The 17,660-nt window shown below is 41.7% G+C and overlaps 1 protein-coding gene across 5 annotated transcripts in view; it reads left to right on the top strand.

Moving 5' to 3' along the window:
* Window positions 1-17,660, top strand: part of LOC109418168 (neural-cadherin) — an 800,840-nt gene that overhangs the window by 765,867 nt on the left and 17,313 nt on the right. Inside the window, exons 5-10 of one of the 5 annotated variants that reach the window (XR_009997404.1) lie at window positions 12,461-12,598; window positions 12,707-16,323; window positions 16,385-16,555; window positions 16,616-16,857; window positions 16,919-17,128; window positions 17,342-17,614. Coding sequence is in view for 4 of the 5 variants with exons in the window: in XM_062849753.1 (XP_062705737.1) it covers window positions 12,461-12,598; window positions 12,707-16,323; window positions 16,385-16,555; window positions 16,616-16,857; window positions 16,919-17,128; window positions 17,365-17,609 (4,623 nt within the window). In the remaining variant the exon portion in view is untranslated. The remainder of the gene's footprint in view (window positions 1-12,460; window positions 12,599-12,706; window positions 16,324-16,384; window positions 16,556-16,615; window positions 16,858-16,918; window positions 17,129-17,341; window positions 17,615-17,660) is intronic. The other 4 variants (XM_062849755.1, XM_062849752.1, XM_062849754.1 and 1 more) reach the window with 4 other exon arrangements.

Below are 17,660 nucleotides of genomic sequence, written 5' to 3'. Positions count from 1 at the left end.
ACAATGAAATGTATTCACTGTATTCCAATCTCCATCTGGAATTCAGTGAATATATTTTCAAAATGAACTTTTGTGTTTTGAACAAGAAAACTGCTTTCGAAATTTCAATGATGACGGAGCTATCAATGACGAATTCTTCAACCTTAATATCGATGAACAAGTGATGTGTGGGCACATTGTATTCGCGGCATTTCTACAACACCTGGTGGATGACGAACATTTGGTCCGTTGTGGCGCGTTCACTCATGAATCCAGCCTGATATTGCCCCACGAACTGTCTTGCAATTGATAGACAGCGGCATAAAACTTGAGAGAGTATCTATTAGGCAGCGCTCAGTAGTGCAGTTGTAGCAAGCCCGTGCACAAAGGGGGGGTTTGGGTGTTAAACCGACTAATTATCGTTTTGCAGCCCGAGATGGGCATATGGTCACACTCTATTATATCACAGAGTGTCAAAGTAGGCATGGTTCAAGGTGTTGGATTCGGACCATAACTTTATCCGTGAGGATACCTGCTATTCCTTGGCAGTTATCTCGTTTATTCCTTGTGTTTGTAAAGTATATCTAAATAGTTGTACTAAAGTAAAATTTACGGGCGGTCAATTAAGCTCAAACTTAAGCTCATTACGAACATCAAATCATAGGGAACATAAGCTCATAATCATAAAGCAACATAAGCTGATCAACTGTTAGGGAAATCAACACCGAAAAAAACCGCCGTAATAAATTAAAATTACATACAAAGAAACCCCAAATAATTATCAAGCATATTCCACGGATCATCGTCACTTAATGAAGGCACATATGAAATCTAATCTACGTGTGAAATCATCGAAAATACTGCTCAGCCTCATCACCATGAACACCATCTAAAGCCCCGTCGAACAGATTTCATTAGCTTTTTCATATCTTCATTATCGCATTACGTGATAAAGCTGCCATCAATCATCTCCCTACCGCAGCACCGCACCGCCGCCATTCCTTCACATGCACACATACTTAGCTTTCCCTATCTCGAAACTTTCCCGTCAGAAGAACAGGACGGACAAACCCCGGGTTGACTTAAACTGTCAGAAAGACACACAATCACGTGCCTTAACTAAACTTCTCGAGCCCTTGATTATCCTTCAGCACCATGCCCCACTTCTCGACAGACTTCGAACTGTTGGAACTATCCTCCTTCCGGGTCAAGCAGTGCAGTGGTGGGGAGGGGAAGGCGAAAAGTCGATGACAACACAGAAAAGCCACTCAGGTGGCCACAAAACGCGCCATCGATGGCTGCGCGGTCCTACGCGAATGTTGAAGAGGGGGGAGGGAGGAAATCTTAACGGACGCATATATGACATGTATCGCAAGAAACCAGGGGGGAAAACTTTACCACATTAACCGAACGACTTTATTGCCTTCTGGCTTTGCTGGCTTGCGGTGCCCTTTCCCAAGAATATCCTCCACGTTCAGTTTCATCTCTTACATAGCCTGTGACGTGCTCTATCACTGCTAGTGGGCTGCTTCTCCTAATGAAGCAAAACTGTGTCAATCTTCCAAGGGAGGTAGGGTACTTTGGGGGTAATCCAGTGATGATGTTAACGAGAATATCACACAAATCTGCTTTGAGGAAACAGTTGCGGTTGTAGTGTGAATCAACATCAATATCATGTGACAGCTGTTTATTCGCAATAAAACTTGGTAAAAATTCATTCAAGTAAAACGCGAAGTTATAATTTGAAAAACTATAAGTAGATATAACAAGAATCTCGTTCGTGGTAAAAAAAGAGGCAGCGTAGAGAAAACTCTTTCATACCTGTGGTAAGTATCGTAAAAGTAGCGAACGGCACAAATAATCTGATCAAGTACTCCGTTTCATACTTGCTTTGCTGCGCCTGCCATACATGCTGTGGAAGTTTTTCTCGGTTTCATATAAACGGATACATAACGAAGACCGACTTTGCTTTTTAGGAAATAAAATTTAAAAAACTGAAAATGAAAACCATATTAGGACAAACTTTTCTCCGGTTGCTTTGCCTTCTATATGTTAATTACGCTTTGGGGTAGAACTTATACTTCCTCTCCTCCTCCGATCGGCTTTTACTATAACATCAAAAATGTAAAGAGGCATCTGATCTGCAACAGAAAATCGACAATGTTGTGGTCGTTTTTATGAATGATCCAGCTGACATAACCTTCATTTCTTTTACCATCTGGATGTCCTTATTTTGACTTTCTAGTCACCATGCTGTTTTCTTTCTATTGGACTACTGTCGTTTTCCTGTCTCTTAATTATCTTAACGACTTACAGTTACATTCCTTTCGTTTTCTTGTCTGTCGTCTTTCTGGAAGCTTCTCGTCATTCTCGTCTTGTTGTTTCTTTTCTGCCATCTTCCTAAAAACCTCCTGTTGTGCTCCTTTCACCTTCCTTGTTTTTGTCAGTTGTCTTTCTGTCATATATTGGGTTCCTGATGTTTTTTTAAACATCGCCATCCTATTTCATCTTTCCTTCGCTTTCCTGCTGTTTCAGATCCAGCGAACAATGCATCATTATTTATTTATTTATTTATTTATTTATTTATAAGCATATATAATTTCAACTGACCTATTGGTCTCATTGAAATACCTAAAATTAATTACACAAATCTTTCAAACATAACATAGCATAAAACCTTGCCTTCAGCTCCTTACAAAAACCAAACTTGAAAAAAAAAACACGGAATGAACTTGACAATCAACATTGCAAACATATAGCACTAAAACATAGTTATGATTCAACAGCATTATCGGTGACATTTTTAACATTAAGATGTTGGTGCCCAAACAGTCAATCGGTTTTCAAATTCTCGATATTAAAGTCCTACAGGCCAAGTTTCAGGATCCATAGCCAAGCACTTCAGTTTCGAATCGAATACAGCTTTGAATGAAATGAAGTCCAAATCGTCAAGTGAACATCCCTTGGGCAGTAATTTCCGAATCTTCACGTTCTTCCGATCGTTGATATTCAAGCATTCACATACAAGCTGCTGTACGTCTTCTTCCGTAGCGTGGCGATCAACGTTGGTGAGGAACAAAGAAAACACATCGCTGAGTTGACCACTGTATCAGGTATCAGAACGTCGGCTCAGGCGGCACGTTCTCCATCAGACGGGAGATTTGTGCCTCGCCTACTTAATGCCTATGTCATCATCTACCCTTTTGGAAATTATGGAGAATGGGGTGGGATAAGGGAACGGATTGGGATTTGGAAAAGGAAAGAGGAATGGGAAGGGGGAAGGGAAGACATAAGACCCTTGACAAGGTTTAAAACGCCGATGCGTAAAAAAGCCGAAAGCTCTAATGGTTTTGAAATACCAAAAAAAAAAAAAAAAAAAAAAAAAAGAAAAAAAAAAAAAAAACCTTTATGAAGGTTGAAACGCCGATGCGTAGAAAGAGCCGAAAGCTCTAAAAGCTTTGAAAAGCCAAAACCCTAAAAAAAGAAAAAAAAAAAAAACCTTTACAAAGGTTGAAACGCCGATGCGTAAATGAAAAGCTAATTGCTCAATTAGGTTTAAGAAGCCAAAACCCGCAGGTAGAAGACTAACTATTTACAAGAAACACATCAGCTTGATATTTCTGCAGATATTTCTGGTAGACGTATCCAGCTGTTATGTTCATTGAAATAGCTGTCAATGATCACTTCAATAACCGCGCTGCTACAGATGAAGTTTTGGCAGAGCTACTCTGTTGTGATACTTTAACAACAACTTTGTCGAAAGTATAGTTGATTTTGAAATAACTATTTCTGAGTATGTGCAGAGAATCATCATCGATACAGCAGAAAATGACCCGATAGTCTATCGATTGCTGGGTTCTTACAATCCGCCAACGGTCTATTGGAATCCGAGGATTCTGTAACTTGAGACGATGAAGAATATCTCCATTTTTCAAGTTTTCGTTTGCATCCCAAGGAATGCTAAAACTGACCTTGTTTTGGTACAGTGAGAACGGTTCTACTATGAACTTGAATTCACCAGCCACATCATTTATTGCAGCAAGCTTCTCTTTGAGCCAGTCACAGCTTTCTTTGTTGTCAGGCGCGAACCACACAGCACCGAACCTGAGGCCAGACCCAGAAAAACTTGGAATAAACGAGTTGGGCGGTGAAGAAAATAAGCACAAATTCAGATCTCGTAAAAGAGAGTCTTTCATCGCGTTGGTGAAAGTGCCGTTTACAAGTCTCACTTGGATTCGATCAGTTTCACTTTTAACAGCTCGTTCTGGTAAAGAAGAACCATTGTAGGAAATCTGTTTAGATTTCCCTTTGGTAGCAGTGCCCTTTTCACCCTTTGATCGGGTTCCACTCGATGAATTCGCACCAGCCCCATTTGATTTGTTGAGAGACATTGCATCCTCCACACAATCACCTGTGGCTGCTTGCAAACCATCGATGATAACAGGATTCTCCTGATTAACCTTACCGATAGAAGTACCTTCAGTACTTTCAACCTCCATTCCTCCTTCGGAATTTGCACGACGCTCTGCAGCCATGATGGGTGAAAAAAAAGCGTGGATAACGACCTGATGTCGATGGTGGTCAGAATCAGAAAGAACGATAATTCCAACAATCTACTTCTATCCACTGAACCAGTTATGTCCACACTACTACCAACTACATGTGAGATGTGAAGAGAGCAATCTCAAATACTCACATGTAGTTCACTGAAGTATGACGCATATCTGTATGTGTAGAGAAAAGAAACTTATTGGAACAATATCGCTTCCCAATACTGAAACAATAACCACAGTAGGGGTAAAAATCAAACCGAAGGTTATAAGGTGTAATATGCCAAAAAGAATACAAAAAAAAAAGACATATACACTATTAGAGAACGTAGAAGACAATGATACTTGAACAAACTGAAACATATTGTTTCTGAAAATCATTCTATCTGACCGCAACATGAGGTTCCCTAAGCGATCAAGAATGATCAACAGTCCACTGCATACATTGTCCCCGTGTTCTCCTATGAGGAAATTCTCTTTCCCACAAAAACTCTACATTTACTACTATTGCCAGCAGGGGCAACAGTGGGAGATAGACTAATACACAAATCTCCATGCATACACCAAAAGTCAGGTTACTTAGAAACACACAGACAGTTGCACAAGACAGCGAAATACTGTAGTAAAACCCGAAGGTACTCACTATAAGAATAGTCGTATAAAGAAAACAAAATCCAGTAACTCAAATCAAGTGTTTCTCATACCTAAACGGTGCAAGGTACAGTAGTTTTCCCATACCTACTAGTTTGCACACGTTTCTGTTCTGCACTGTAGTACTTACATAGACAGTTCTGTACATGCAATACAACAGTAGAAGGAACACAATGTATTGATAACACTATTCCCAAAAACTATCAAGTGTATTGGATGAACGTTGCACATTTGTTCACTATTTCGGAGCGGACGATCGAACACATCCTATCATCATACATGATTAAATACCCATCAACATATCGGTACACAAACACTGGATATAAGAATGTTTTGAATAACACTAATACACTTAGGTGCACTTGTGATAGCGCTTGCCATCTTGAACCACTTTTTGGATTAAACATAAAAAATGCACTGATTCTCTACATTATTCTAAGTAATTTATGGAAACTTTTGCAGCCAATATTTTACTTTAACGACAATGCACATCATCGATATTAATCGATGAGTAAAATTGTGAAAAACAGCCCTAAATTTGGGAGCTGTATATTAACACGTCCACTACCCATACTAGTAATTTCCGAATCTTCACGTTCTTCCGATCGTTGATATTCAAGCATTCACATACAAGCTGCTGTACGTCTTCTTCCGTAGCGTGGCGATCAACGTTGGTGAGGAACAAAGAAAACACATCGCTGAGTTGACCACTGTGGTTTGTGAGCTCACTTGTATCCCTAGTGTAGCTGACTTTTGTTCCGTCTAATAAAATAGAGCTTGCGTTCGGAGGCGATGGTACGTATGGTACGGCAGTTGAGTGCAGCTTCTCGTTAAAAGGTTTTTGATGATGAGGTACAAGTGTAGCAAGGGTGTCGAATATCTCTTCCACTTTCGCTTTCAGGTCCGCAATGTCAGATTCAATTGCATTTGTTTGGCTATTCGAGTCGTCATCGATCTCAGCTGATATGGAGATATCTGCGTCACGGGTCGCGCAATAATTAGCCAAGCAATCATCACACATCCATAAAATGTTTTTCGCGAATAGTGCACACACGGTCGGTTCGGCTAGTCCTACACATGAAGCGTGGAATCGTTTGGCACACCTTCCTTCGCAAATTGTGTAGCGTTCACTTTTGCGATCAATAGCGAGTGCACACTTTTGGCATTCCATGGCTGGCACTCACGATTTCTTACGGCTTTTGGCGCAATTGTAGTCCTGAATATTTATGATAATTCAGAATAATGTATCAAATCTTTGAAGCTTTTCAGAAAGATAACTCTATCACGACAAAGTTGCTTCACGAGATTTCACAATGCACAGAGATAACTATTTTAGGCGTTAAAATTCTGCTGTAATTAGCAAGCAATCAGCAGCACACGAAAAAGACGTTCAGTTCGCGATCGACACAACGGAATTCATGGTGTAATCTTATTGTTGTTTATCTTTATCATTACTTTCATTTTCAAGTAAGCTTCTTGTCATTGTCTTATGGTCTTTCACTGTTCCTTCACGCTTCCAGTCGTAGTTCTATTGCCTTCCTGCTGTCTTCCTGTAATTTACCTGACATCTTCTTTATGATATATTTTTATCCTCTTCCTGCCATTCGTTTTTTATAACCTTCCTGTCGTCTTACTTTCGTATGTATGCCGTCATTCGTATCAGGCTTGTCTCGCATTTCTGTCATCCTTTCATCATCATCTTTATGTCATTTACCAATGTTTATCCAGTAGTACTATTATCATGTCCTATGCATTCGTAGTCACTACGTGTTATCTTACTGTCGTTTTTGCTCTTTCGTCTTGATTTTATCTTTCCGACGTCGTCAAATCATATTCCTTCACTGCTATTTTCCTGACGTGTTTCCGCCGAAAATGCCATTCATGTTACATTCATGTCTTATTTTATTGTTGTTTTTTTTTTTTCAAATTGCTGCCACTTTCTATTCTAGTGTTTTGCTGTTATTCTTTCGACATCGTTCTGTCTTCTTGTTTCTATCCTTCTGTCTGTCATTCTTACGGTCGACTTTCTTCCGTTTTTATATCGTTTTTCTGTCATTTGTCAGTCATCGGGTCGTCTTCTTAGGGGTCTCCAGTTAGCCTAGTGGTTAAGGCTATGGATCGCCAATCCAGAGACGGCGGGTTCGATTCCCGTCCCAGTCGGGACAATTTTCTCGACTCTCTGGGCATAGTGTATGATTGTACTTGCCTCACAATATACAATTTCATGCAATGGCAGGTAAAGAAAGCCTTTCAATTAATAACTGTGGAAGTGCTCAAAGAACACTATGTTAAAGCGAGGCAGGCCAAGTCCCAGTGGGAACACAGAGCCATGAAGAAGAAGAAGATGTCGTATTCTTGTATTTTTATTTCGTTTCCTTGCCGTTTTCTGTCGTATTACTGCCAGATTACTGTCACCAGGCTCGGCCACAGAAAAGGCAGCAAGAGATGGGTTATCCTAAATGTGGTAAAAGTAGGAGGTGCGCATAGTACATGGAGCATCAGTTAGAGGTTTACCCCCAAAACCCCTGCCTTGCGCACGGACTTGCCTTTCACATTCATGTCATTGTCGATATCTTCTTCTTTTATTCTCTTTTTGTTTTTTTTTTACTTGTTCTTTTGAATTCTTTTCGAAATCTTTCTGTCATCCTGTTATCGTGAGTCAACTTGTATTCCTGTAGTCTGTTTTGTTATCTTGTTTCAGTATTACATCTCCCACACCAATGGTCTTCCCATTGTCGTTATATACTTTGTCATCATCTTACTGTGATTATTCTGTTATTTTCCAGTATCTTCCTGTACTATTGCCTTCCTGTCGTTTTCCTGACCTTCGTGAATCATATGTCTTTTGCATGTCGCTTCCTATCTTGTTGAGTCGCCTTTTTGTTATTTTCCGTTCGTCTTTTTACTGACTTATCATCTGTTTGACGTCGTTCTATCGTCTTGTTTCTATTCTTCTATTCTGTCTATCCTACTGTCGCCTTTCTTCTTCTCATTTTGAGCCATGGTTCTGCCGTCTTCTTGTATTTTTTTCTGTCGTATTGTTTCCATATTACTGTCACCTCCCTATTACATTTAAGTTATTTTTGGTCTCTATATTCTTTAAATTTTTTATTATTTTCTGTTGATTTCAGTTGTCTCTTCTTGTAATTGTCCTATGGTCTTCTTAAATTCGTCTTCCTATCGTCATATTGTCTTCTTCTTTGTTGTTTTGTCATTTACAATCGTAACCTTGTCTCCTTATTATCGTTTATGTATTTTTTTTTGTTTCTTTCCTGTTGTTTGTTTGTTGTGTAGCAATCAAAACATCATCAAATTCGAAACCCCTTTCTGCCTTCAACCCTGGACAACGACTCGCGCAAAATACACTCTCCGGTTGCAAGCAGATGAGACGGTTGGAGCACGATAGCCCGTTGGATGAGCCGGGCTTACTTGATAGCTGTTCAGTGTTATTTGATGTTGATATGTGTTAGCTGTTATTCATAATTTGTTATAAGATTTCCTAATAATTTCAAATAAAGATTCAAACGTAAACGTAGTGTTAAATTCACGTTTTTTTTTTTCAAAAATAAAAAAAAACTCGTGTTTTTTTATTGGGCATATTTTTAAACACATTTACGAGGTAAGTTTTAGCAAACATCGGAATGTTATACCTTTTACAGGTATTTTAAGCAGACTATCAAAGTTTGACCTATATAAATAGGATTTTAAGGATTTAGCAGGAGGAGATGGGAATGTCGGCGATTTTTCAAAATTTCTTCTTTTCCTTAAACAAGTAGCAATGTGCAGTAATTAAAAAAAGTCCTGAGCGATGCGTCATGATTTTATAATTATTTCTACTGAAGATTTTTTTATGAAATAATTCAGCTTCAAGAATCTTAAAGATTTTTTCAAGTTTTACCGTAACTTGCTTTCTAGATTTTGCAAGAAATCACATCTTTGAATAAAAAATCATTAGATAAATTGAAAAAAATCTAATTTAATTAGTTATTATCTGATAAATTTCTAAAGGAATCTCTGGCATTGCTTTTCTAGAAATAGAATTGGCAGGAGAAATATTCATGAAACTTCTGGAAGAATCCTCTGAAGAATTGAGAAAAAAGGAAAAAAAGGGAACTAAAAAATCTTGTTTGGAATTTCAGAAAAGAGTTTTAGGGGACTTTTAAGGGGAAACTCAAGATGCGTCCTCGGGAAAATTTACAAGTGTATGTCCTCAGAGGACGAATTTTTGGAGGGATATTTAAAAAAAACTTTGGAAGACCCATACTTGGGTCCACATAGTAACAGCTGTACAGGCGTAGTATTTAAGCATAGCCATGCTCTGAGAATGACGGGTTCTAATCCAATATGCGGCTTTGGAAAGATAGCAAAGTCTCCGCTCAGTGCTGCAAAACGAATGCTGCAAAAACGCCCACGTCTCACCCGAAGTCTCTACCGGTGGTGCAACTGATAGATCTGTTTAAACCAGTACCAGAGGGGAAAAAATCTGCCCCACACATCTGCATGGGAACGGCCACCGTCCTTTACAACCGACAACCACCACACTACTGTTCTGCCGAACCATGGAAGCCACAGCATTTGTCAGAGCTTTTCCGAACCGAAAGAAGGAAGGTTACTCTTCACATGCGTCGCCGTCGTTTCCCGGGTGGTTCTCTTCGAAAACCGTGAGAAAATTTGTTTGTCGCTTCCCATTTCCCGGTTCGGAATGTGTGCCACCACTACTGACTGCCAAGGTAAAATTCTTGCTGGTTACACTACCTTCTCCTGGGATGTATGGGGAAATGGTTAGCATACTGCAATATTTATGCCAACGAATAATACATTAAACAAAGTGGTTACATAAGCCCCCTGCTGATTGGGGTGGTTTCGGTTTCCGGAGGAAGTAGACTGGTTTAGTTAGTTGTTCTCATTGTTTCGGAAAGATTGTAGTACTGGAGCCGTACGGTATTTACAACAAAGAGATACTTCTTGGTGTGTGATTTCCATGTCGTCTTGTAACTTTGTTTCATAATATCATAATAAGTAATCATTTGGTAAAGCATGGAATGTTGTACTGAATTTTTAAGATTTAAGATATTTTTCTATCAATGATACTTCATGTCACCGTTACTAACATAAACAAATAGTGATTAAACTGGCAATCATTGCAAACTCGTTTGATCGAAGATACTTCGCAACTTCGAAAAAACACCCGTTATGCAATCTGTCGTACTGCAGCGACCAGATAATAGCATTAATGAAGATCAAATTTTGTTTTTCTTTCCTATTTGGGGACGATCAAACGCACATATTTACAGACCTAAAGGTGTATTGATTCAGTCTACCAGAAGTTTTCCAAACATTTGGAAATGAAGTAGCAGAAGGGATACTGTGGATCAATGCGGAAAGCGAGAGCGACCCAGACTACATGCAAGGCATGCATGTTCCTCCGGACGAATGTAGTGGCTTTTGTGGGGAATCGATAGGGACTTACTTCTGCCGGATCTGTCCGTCCGACCTGCTACCAAAGCGGGAGGATTTTCCCCCGATGCATGCAGCATCTCTCTGCACTTGGACTTGGAATACATCGAGGGCGGTGTACCGTTTTCCCTTTACTTTGCGAATGCTTTGGATGCTGGTTTTGCTCTGCTGTTGGTCGTGTGAGATAGGAAGATTTATTTCATTCAATGAATTATCGTTTCATGGAGGAGCTTTCGGGCCGAGCTTTGGTAGTTCGTCGTTCGTCTGGAACCAGGCACACACTACGTTGAATGGGTTGTGTGGTTCTGCTATACACAGCTCTCTTCTTCGTGAGCTGTAATCCATAATTTGGTCTGGTCGCATAGATTACATCCGAAAATTTCTAACCCGGGGTCTACTGCTGCAGTGCTATGAACTTGATTGGAGACCATGAAAACGGAAATGCGTTTAGTCGGGTTTGCTTATTTGGGAATGGATAAAGCAAATCTGCTTTGTACATTCCTATTTCTGTGATGAGTAATTACTTGAAATAATATGAAATTATGCAGAGCACAGATGATAAAACTAAATTGGAGCTTCCTAAACTAAATTGAATACTGAGGCACATACATTGCAAAAGGTTTCGATCCGAAACAGAATACACAAAAAACCCAGATTCGGTCAGCTAATGATAATAGTGTCTTTCTCGTCAAAAATTCGGAATTATCGGTTGGCAGCCGTCTTGGGGTTCTAACGATTTGGTCCTTAGATCAACCAAAATGTCTGTTGTCCGAAAATCTCCAAAAAGAATAACTTATGTGTATATCGCTCTCTCACTCACTTCACATTTCATCGGCTGTTTTTCATATGCATGCCGAAAAAAAAAATATTCTTTTAACTCGGGCTTGAACTATCAAAATAATAATAAAATTTCTAAACGGTTTTGGCCATCTTTCATTAATCTTCCTAATGCATTAAGTTTGGGTCAAAAATGACCCCAATGCTCTAGAAGGGCTAAAACAGAATAAAAATAACACAAGTTTACAAAATAGAACGAAAGTCGTGAACTTCTGTCAACGACCAAAATTTTTGAAGCGCAATTTAGCGCTGATTTCGTTATCGACCTTCAAAAAAATTTAAGTACCTAGAACAGTTTTTGAGTTTTTGTTCAATATCGAGCTTTACAACTTTTCAAAATATGCAATTTACCTCAATTCAAATATATTACTTTTTGTTCAACCAATTTCAAATCTTCTTCCATAAATTAAAAGCTGAATGCAATACCATTCGATCATCTGAATACAGGTTTTGCGTCAGATTGATGAAATTCAAGTTTTAGGGACGATCTCCTTAAATTTTAGCAAAATACCATATTTTTTTTTAATAAATGTGTGTTTTTCAATAAGAAAAAAAAACAATTTAAAAATTCTTTCTCGACGTATTGATATATCATATGTAGGCGAGTAACAGTAAAAATTTCAGCTCAATCGGAGCATTGATTACGGAGAATGAAATGTTTGAAGTGAGCGACTTTGCTTAAAAATAGAACAAAATTCGATTTCAAATCATCAACCTTGTATGGAAAGTCGAAAAAAAAATCCGCTCTACTGTAATTTTTTCTTTCGCGTTTTCGAACTCAGGGCATGATTCTACACTAAAAATGATCATCAGCTTACCGAGTTCAAAAATGCTGTAAACTAGTGTAATAACTGAATATCATCAAACATTGTGCCAGAGCGGTAACCACTCGTCATCAAAAATCCAAGCGCTATAAATTTCAATTTAAACTTTTTCCCCAAACTCATCCGTTTTCCAACTACCACTCTCCCATCACTCTCTCACAGGTCACGGCATCGGACGCCGATGTGGACCGACCGAGCAACATAATCTACTTCCTCACTGGACCTGGAATTGACATCGAGAATCCGTCGGAGAGCAACTTCGACATCAACAAAGCGACGGGGGAAATATTTGTTTTAAAGGTAAACATGGTTCCCAGAGTCGGTCTAGTTAAACAGCGTGAGACGTGTAACTGTTCATATTTTTTTCGCTTGTGTTTGTGTTTCCCTTCTCTCAACCCGCGCAACCAGCCGCTCAATCGAGATCCACCCCATGGGCGCCCGCTGTGGAAGTTCACCGTATTTGCCCAGGACGAGGGCGGCGAGGGACTGGTGGGATTCACCGAGGTCCAAATCAAACTGAAAGACATCAACGATAATGCACCGTCGTTTCCACAGGGCATATACTACGGTAATGTGACCGAAAACGGGACGGTCGGAATGTATGTAATGACAATAAAAGCACAAGACCACGACGACGTGGACGAGGGAACGCACGCCAAGATCGTTTACTCGATCGAGAAGAATGCAATCGAAGAAGAAACGGGACTGCCTATCTTTGATATTAATCCGGACACGGGGGTTATTACGACGGCGGTATGCTGTCTGGATCGGGAGAAAACTCCGGATTATTCTCTGCAAATAGTGGCCACCGACGGGGGTGGTCTTAAGGGTACAGGGACAGCTTCGATCAAAGTGAAGGACCTGAACGACATGCCTCCACACTTCACCAAAGACGAATGGTTCGTGGAGGTTGAAGAAACGGACGGAAACATACTGCCAGAAGCTCCAATCCTAACCGTTACCGTTAATGATGACGATGAGATCAACAACTTCCAGTATAAGATCATAGAGAGCAGCGGATACGGCGCAGATAAGTTCGCCATGATCAAGAACAACGACGGAACAGGTAGTCTGAAAGTAGTTCAGCCGTTGGACTTTGAAGATCCCATGCAGATCAATGGGTTTCGCTTTCGAATCCAGGTAACCGACAACGAAGGGATCAACGAAACCGACAAGTACCATGTGGATCACTCGTGGGTTATTGTGAAGCTAAAAGATATCAACGACAACACTCCCAGGTTTCGAAGACCCCACATGGAAGCGCACACTTCCGAAAGTGACGAAGTTGGTAAGACGTTAGTCAGCTTCAAAGCCATCGACATCGATAAGGCTGGAAAGAGCAAGATCACATACGTGATCAACAGATCAACGGATCGAAAACGGCAGTTTTCCATCAGTGATGAGGGGACAGTCACGATCCAACGACAGCTCGATCGAGAAGCTACATCCAAGTACAACCTAGAAATCCTAGCTATCGATGATGGTGTTCCACCACGAACGGCCACCGCAACTCTGACAGTAGAGGTCAAGGATGTGAACGATAACGCCCCGGTCTTCGCCGAAGAGTACAGACCCATTTTGCTGGAGAACTCTCCAGCGTCGAAAATAATCGAAATATCTGCCATCGATCAGGATGATCGGCGAATGGGGAACGGACCCCCGTTCCAATTCCGAATGGACCCGGACGCAGAAGATATCATTCGGACATCGTTTAAAGTTGAACAGAACAACAAGGGTGATGGCATGGCTGTTGTGTCTTCCCTTAGGTCATTTGATCGTGAGCATCGTAAGCAGTATGAGATACCTATCGTAATCAAAGACTCTGGGAATCCTGCCCAAACCGGAACTAGCACTCTGACCGTGACGATTGGGGATGTCAACGATAATATTATGCAACCGGGATCCAAAGAAGTGGTCGTCTACAACTACCAGGGACAAGCTCCGGACACACCGATCGGTAGAGTGTTTGTGAACGATCTGGATGATTGGGACACGTCAGATAAGCTGTTCTACTGGGACGAGCTGGAGAACCCCCGGTTCAAGCTGGACGATACTTCCGGAATGGTCACCATGAGACGCGGAGCTCGGGAAGGTCGGTATAAGCTACGCTTCAAAATCTATGATCGAAAGCACGCTCAGGAGTCGCATGCAAACATGTCAGTGGTTGTGAAGCACATTTCCTATGAAGCTATTGTGAATTCGGGCTCGATCCGTTTGCTTGGCATCACAGACGAAGATTTCATTCGGATATGGGATTACCGAACGCAAAATATATTCAAAAGCAAGCTGGAGCGCTTCAGGGAGAAGCTGGCTGAACTTTTGAACATTGACAAAAAGAACGTAGACGTGTTCAGTGTACAAATGAAGCAGAAGAGTCCAGGAATCACGGACGTTAGGTTTTCTGCGAGGAACGCGTACTACTTTAAGGCCGTACAACTTAACGGAGTCGTGCTACTGCACAAAGAGGACATCGAACAAGCGGTGGGCATCAACATCACCATGGTCAACATCGATGAATGTCTTGTAGAAAATGGTGATTGCAATGGATCGTGCACCCACATAATGGAAGTTCAAGCTAATCCTTCCCTGGTGAACGCCAACAAGACAGCGCTTGTTGGTGTTCAGATCAAGTCTACGGCGGAATGTATGTGTAATGCTAGGGAATACAAGCAGCAGCAAAGCTGTAAATCTCACCCATGTTTGAACGGAGGCAGGTGCTCAGACACAAAATCTGGAATACGGTGTCAGTGTCCTCCTGGATACAGTGGACCACGATGTCAGCAAACAGTGCGAAGTTTTAGAGGTAACGGTTGGGCCTGGTATCCATCGCTGGACATGTGCGATAAGTCACATATAAGCGTAGAATTCATCACAACGAAAGCGGAAGGATTAATTTTCTACAATGGACCGATCGTTCCTCCGGATGACAGCAACGAACAACAGCAGTCCGATTTTGTTGCACTAGAATTGGAGCAGGGGTATCCTCGATTCCTCATAGATTATGGATCCGGGACGTTGGAATTGCGGATACAAACCAAGAATCCGCTAAACGATGGCGACTGGCATAGGATAGATTTGTTCTGGGATACGGAACGTGTAAAAATGGTTGTCGATTACTGTAAAACAGCCGTCATCACGGAAGCAGATGACGGGAACATAGTAGAGTTTGTAGACCACACATGCCAAGCAGCTGGACGCGTTCCACAGTTCAACGAGTACCTAAACCTGAACACTCCTCTGCAGATCGGAGGAGTGTTCCGAGAAAAGTTCGACTATACATATAACCGATGGCAGTACATGCCAGTAGCCGCTGGATTTGAAGGTTGCATTCGTAACTTCAAGCACAATGGAATTCTCTACGATCTGTCCCATCCAGGTTTATCCAAAAGCACCATGCCTGGATGTCTCTTCACGCAAGAAGTTTGTGACCTTAACCCGCAAGTCGCCAAGTGTTTAGAGCATGGTAAATGTATTGGAAACTTCGATGACGCCAAATGCGAGTGTAATCCAGGTTGGTCGGGAACTTACTGTAGTCTACCAACGACACCGACAACCTTCAAGGCTCATAGCTACGTGAAGTATGCGCTGAGTTTCGAGCCGGACAAATTCACCACGCAGATTCAGCTGCGCTTCAGGACGCGGGAAACTTTCGGAGAGTTGTTCCGAATAAGTGATCAGCACATGCGAGAGTACGGCATCATTGAACTGAAAGAAGCCAAACTGTGGTTTCGATACAGCTTGAATTCCGGGCAGGTCGAAGAGCGTGACGTATCGCTGAGCGCCGTTGAGGTGGATGACGGCCAGTGGCATGTGGTAAGGATCCAACGGTACGGATCTGCTGCTATCCTGGAGTTGGATGGTGGTGAGGGAGCTAATTTCAACCAGAGTTTTTCATTCGACGGGCACCAGTGGTTGTCGGTGGATAAGCAGGAAGGTGTCTACGCCGGTGGTAAGCCGGAGTTCACTGGAGTGAAGACTTTTGAGGTGCAGGCGGACTATCAGAAGAGCTGCATAGACGATATCAGGTGAGTTTGAGATGGGGTGGTATATGAATCGATGGGTAATGGAAATTGTAAAACATTTCAGGTTGGATGGTAAGAGTTTACCTCTGCCTCCGGCGACCAATGGTACCCAGTGGGGCCAGGCAACGATGGCCAAGAACATCGAGCGGTATTGTTCGTCCAACAATCCGTGCCAAAATGCGTACTGTCCAGAACCGTTCGAGTGCGTCGATCTCTGGAATAAGTACGAATGCGCGTAAGTTTTGCAAATGAGCGATGAAAGTGCGACACTATCTTACATTTTCTGTACTTCCAGCTGCGGAGACGGTATGATCATCTCACCCGAGGGAAAAACCTGTATCGACCGGAACGAGTGTCTGGACTATCCCTGTCTGAATGGGGGAACCTGCATCAACCAGGAGCCTCGGTTCAAGTACAAGTGCATCTGTCCGGACTCGTACTGGGGCGAGAGCTGCGAGTTCCTCAAGGAACGGCAAGCGTTGAAATTCAGCACAAGTGCCTTGGCTGCTGTAATCACATGTCTATTGCTGATTATTAGTAAGTTGATTGTGAAAATTGTTCAGTTGGAAATATACTAACAGTGGACATGATTGTCCAGTTCTGTTATTCCTGTACTTTTCTTGCTCTCGCCGACGGTCGGCCAACTTCAATAAGAAGCCTGCAACGAAAGACGACATCCGGGAAAACATCATCAACTACTGCGACGAGGGTGGTGGTGAAAACGATATGACTGCCTTCGACATGAAAACCCTCAAAATTCCTATAGGACCACTTCCGGAACTGGTGCAGCACAAGGCACCTCCCGTACGTAAGTATTACACACAAAGTAGTTCGCATCGTCACGCTATGTTCATTGGAATCTGATTGTCGTCTTTTTACGATTTTCATTCTTTTACCACTCATTCTCTCGCTTCAAAATCCGTCTAACTCATCCCGAACATGCATGGCTTGGTATTCTCGATAAACCCCCAAATCCCATCCCAACCATCCCGAATTCTTCAATTTCTACAAACTTAAAAAGCGGCTTCCTATGCCATCACCCAGGTCCCGATATTGCAGTCGTGTCCGATCAGGTCCTCACCAAGATCGACGTGTTCCTGGACGATCGCAAACGAAGGGTGGACGTCGATCCCGCATCCGGGCCCTTCGACGACCTGCGAAATTACGCCTACGAAGGTTGTGGGAGTACGTCGGGCTCTCTAAGTTCCTTACAGTCAGGTAAATCTAAAAAACCACCCAAACACATCACCTTTCTCCAACCCGAGTCGATCACCATACTAGAGTCCTAACTAGAGTAAATATCAACTTTCAATTCCACCGACTTGAATTGATTTCCTACA

The sequence above is a fragment of the Aedes albopictus genome, chromosome 2, assembly GCF_035046485.1.
Source record: "Aedes albopictus strain Foshan chromosome 2, AalbF5, whole genome shotgun sequence".
Taxonomy (NCBI): domain Eukaryota; kingdom Metazoa; phylum Arthropoda; class Insecta; order Diptera; family Culicidae; genus Aedes; species Aedes albopictus.
This window is presented reverse-complemented; position numbering and strand designations above follow the sequence as displayed.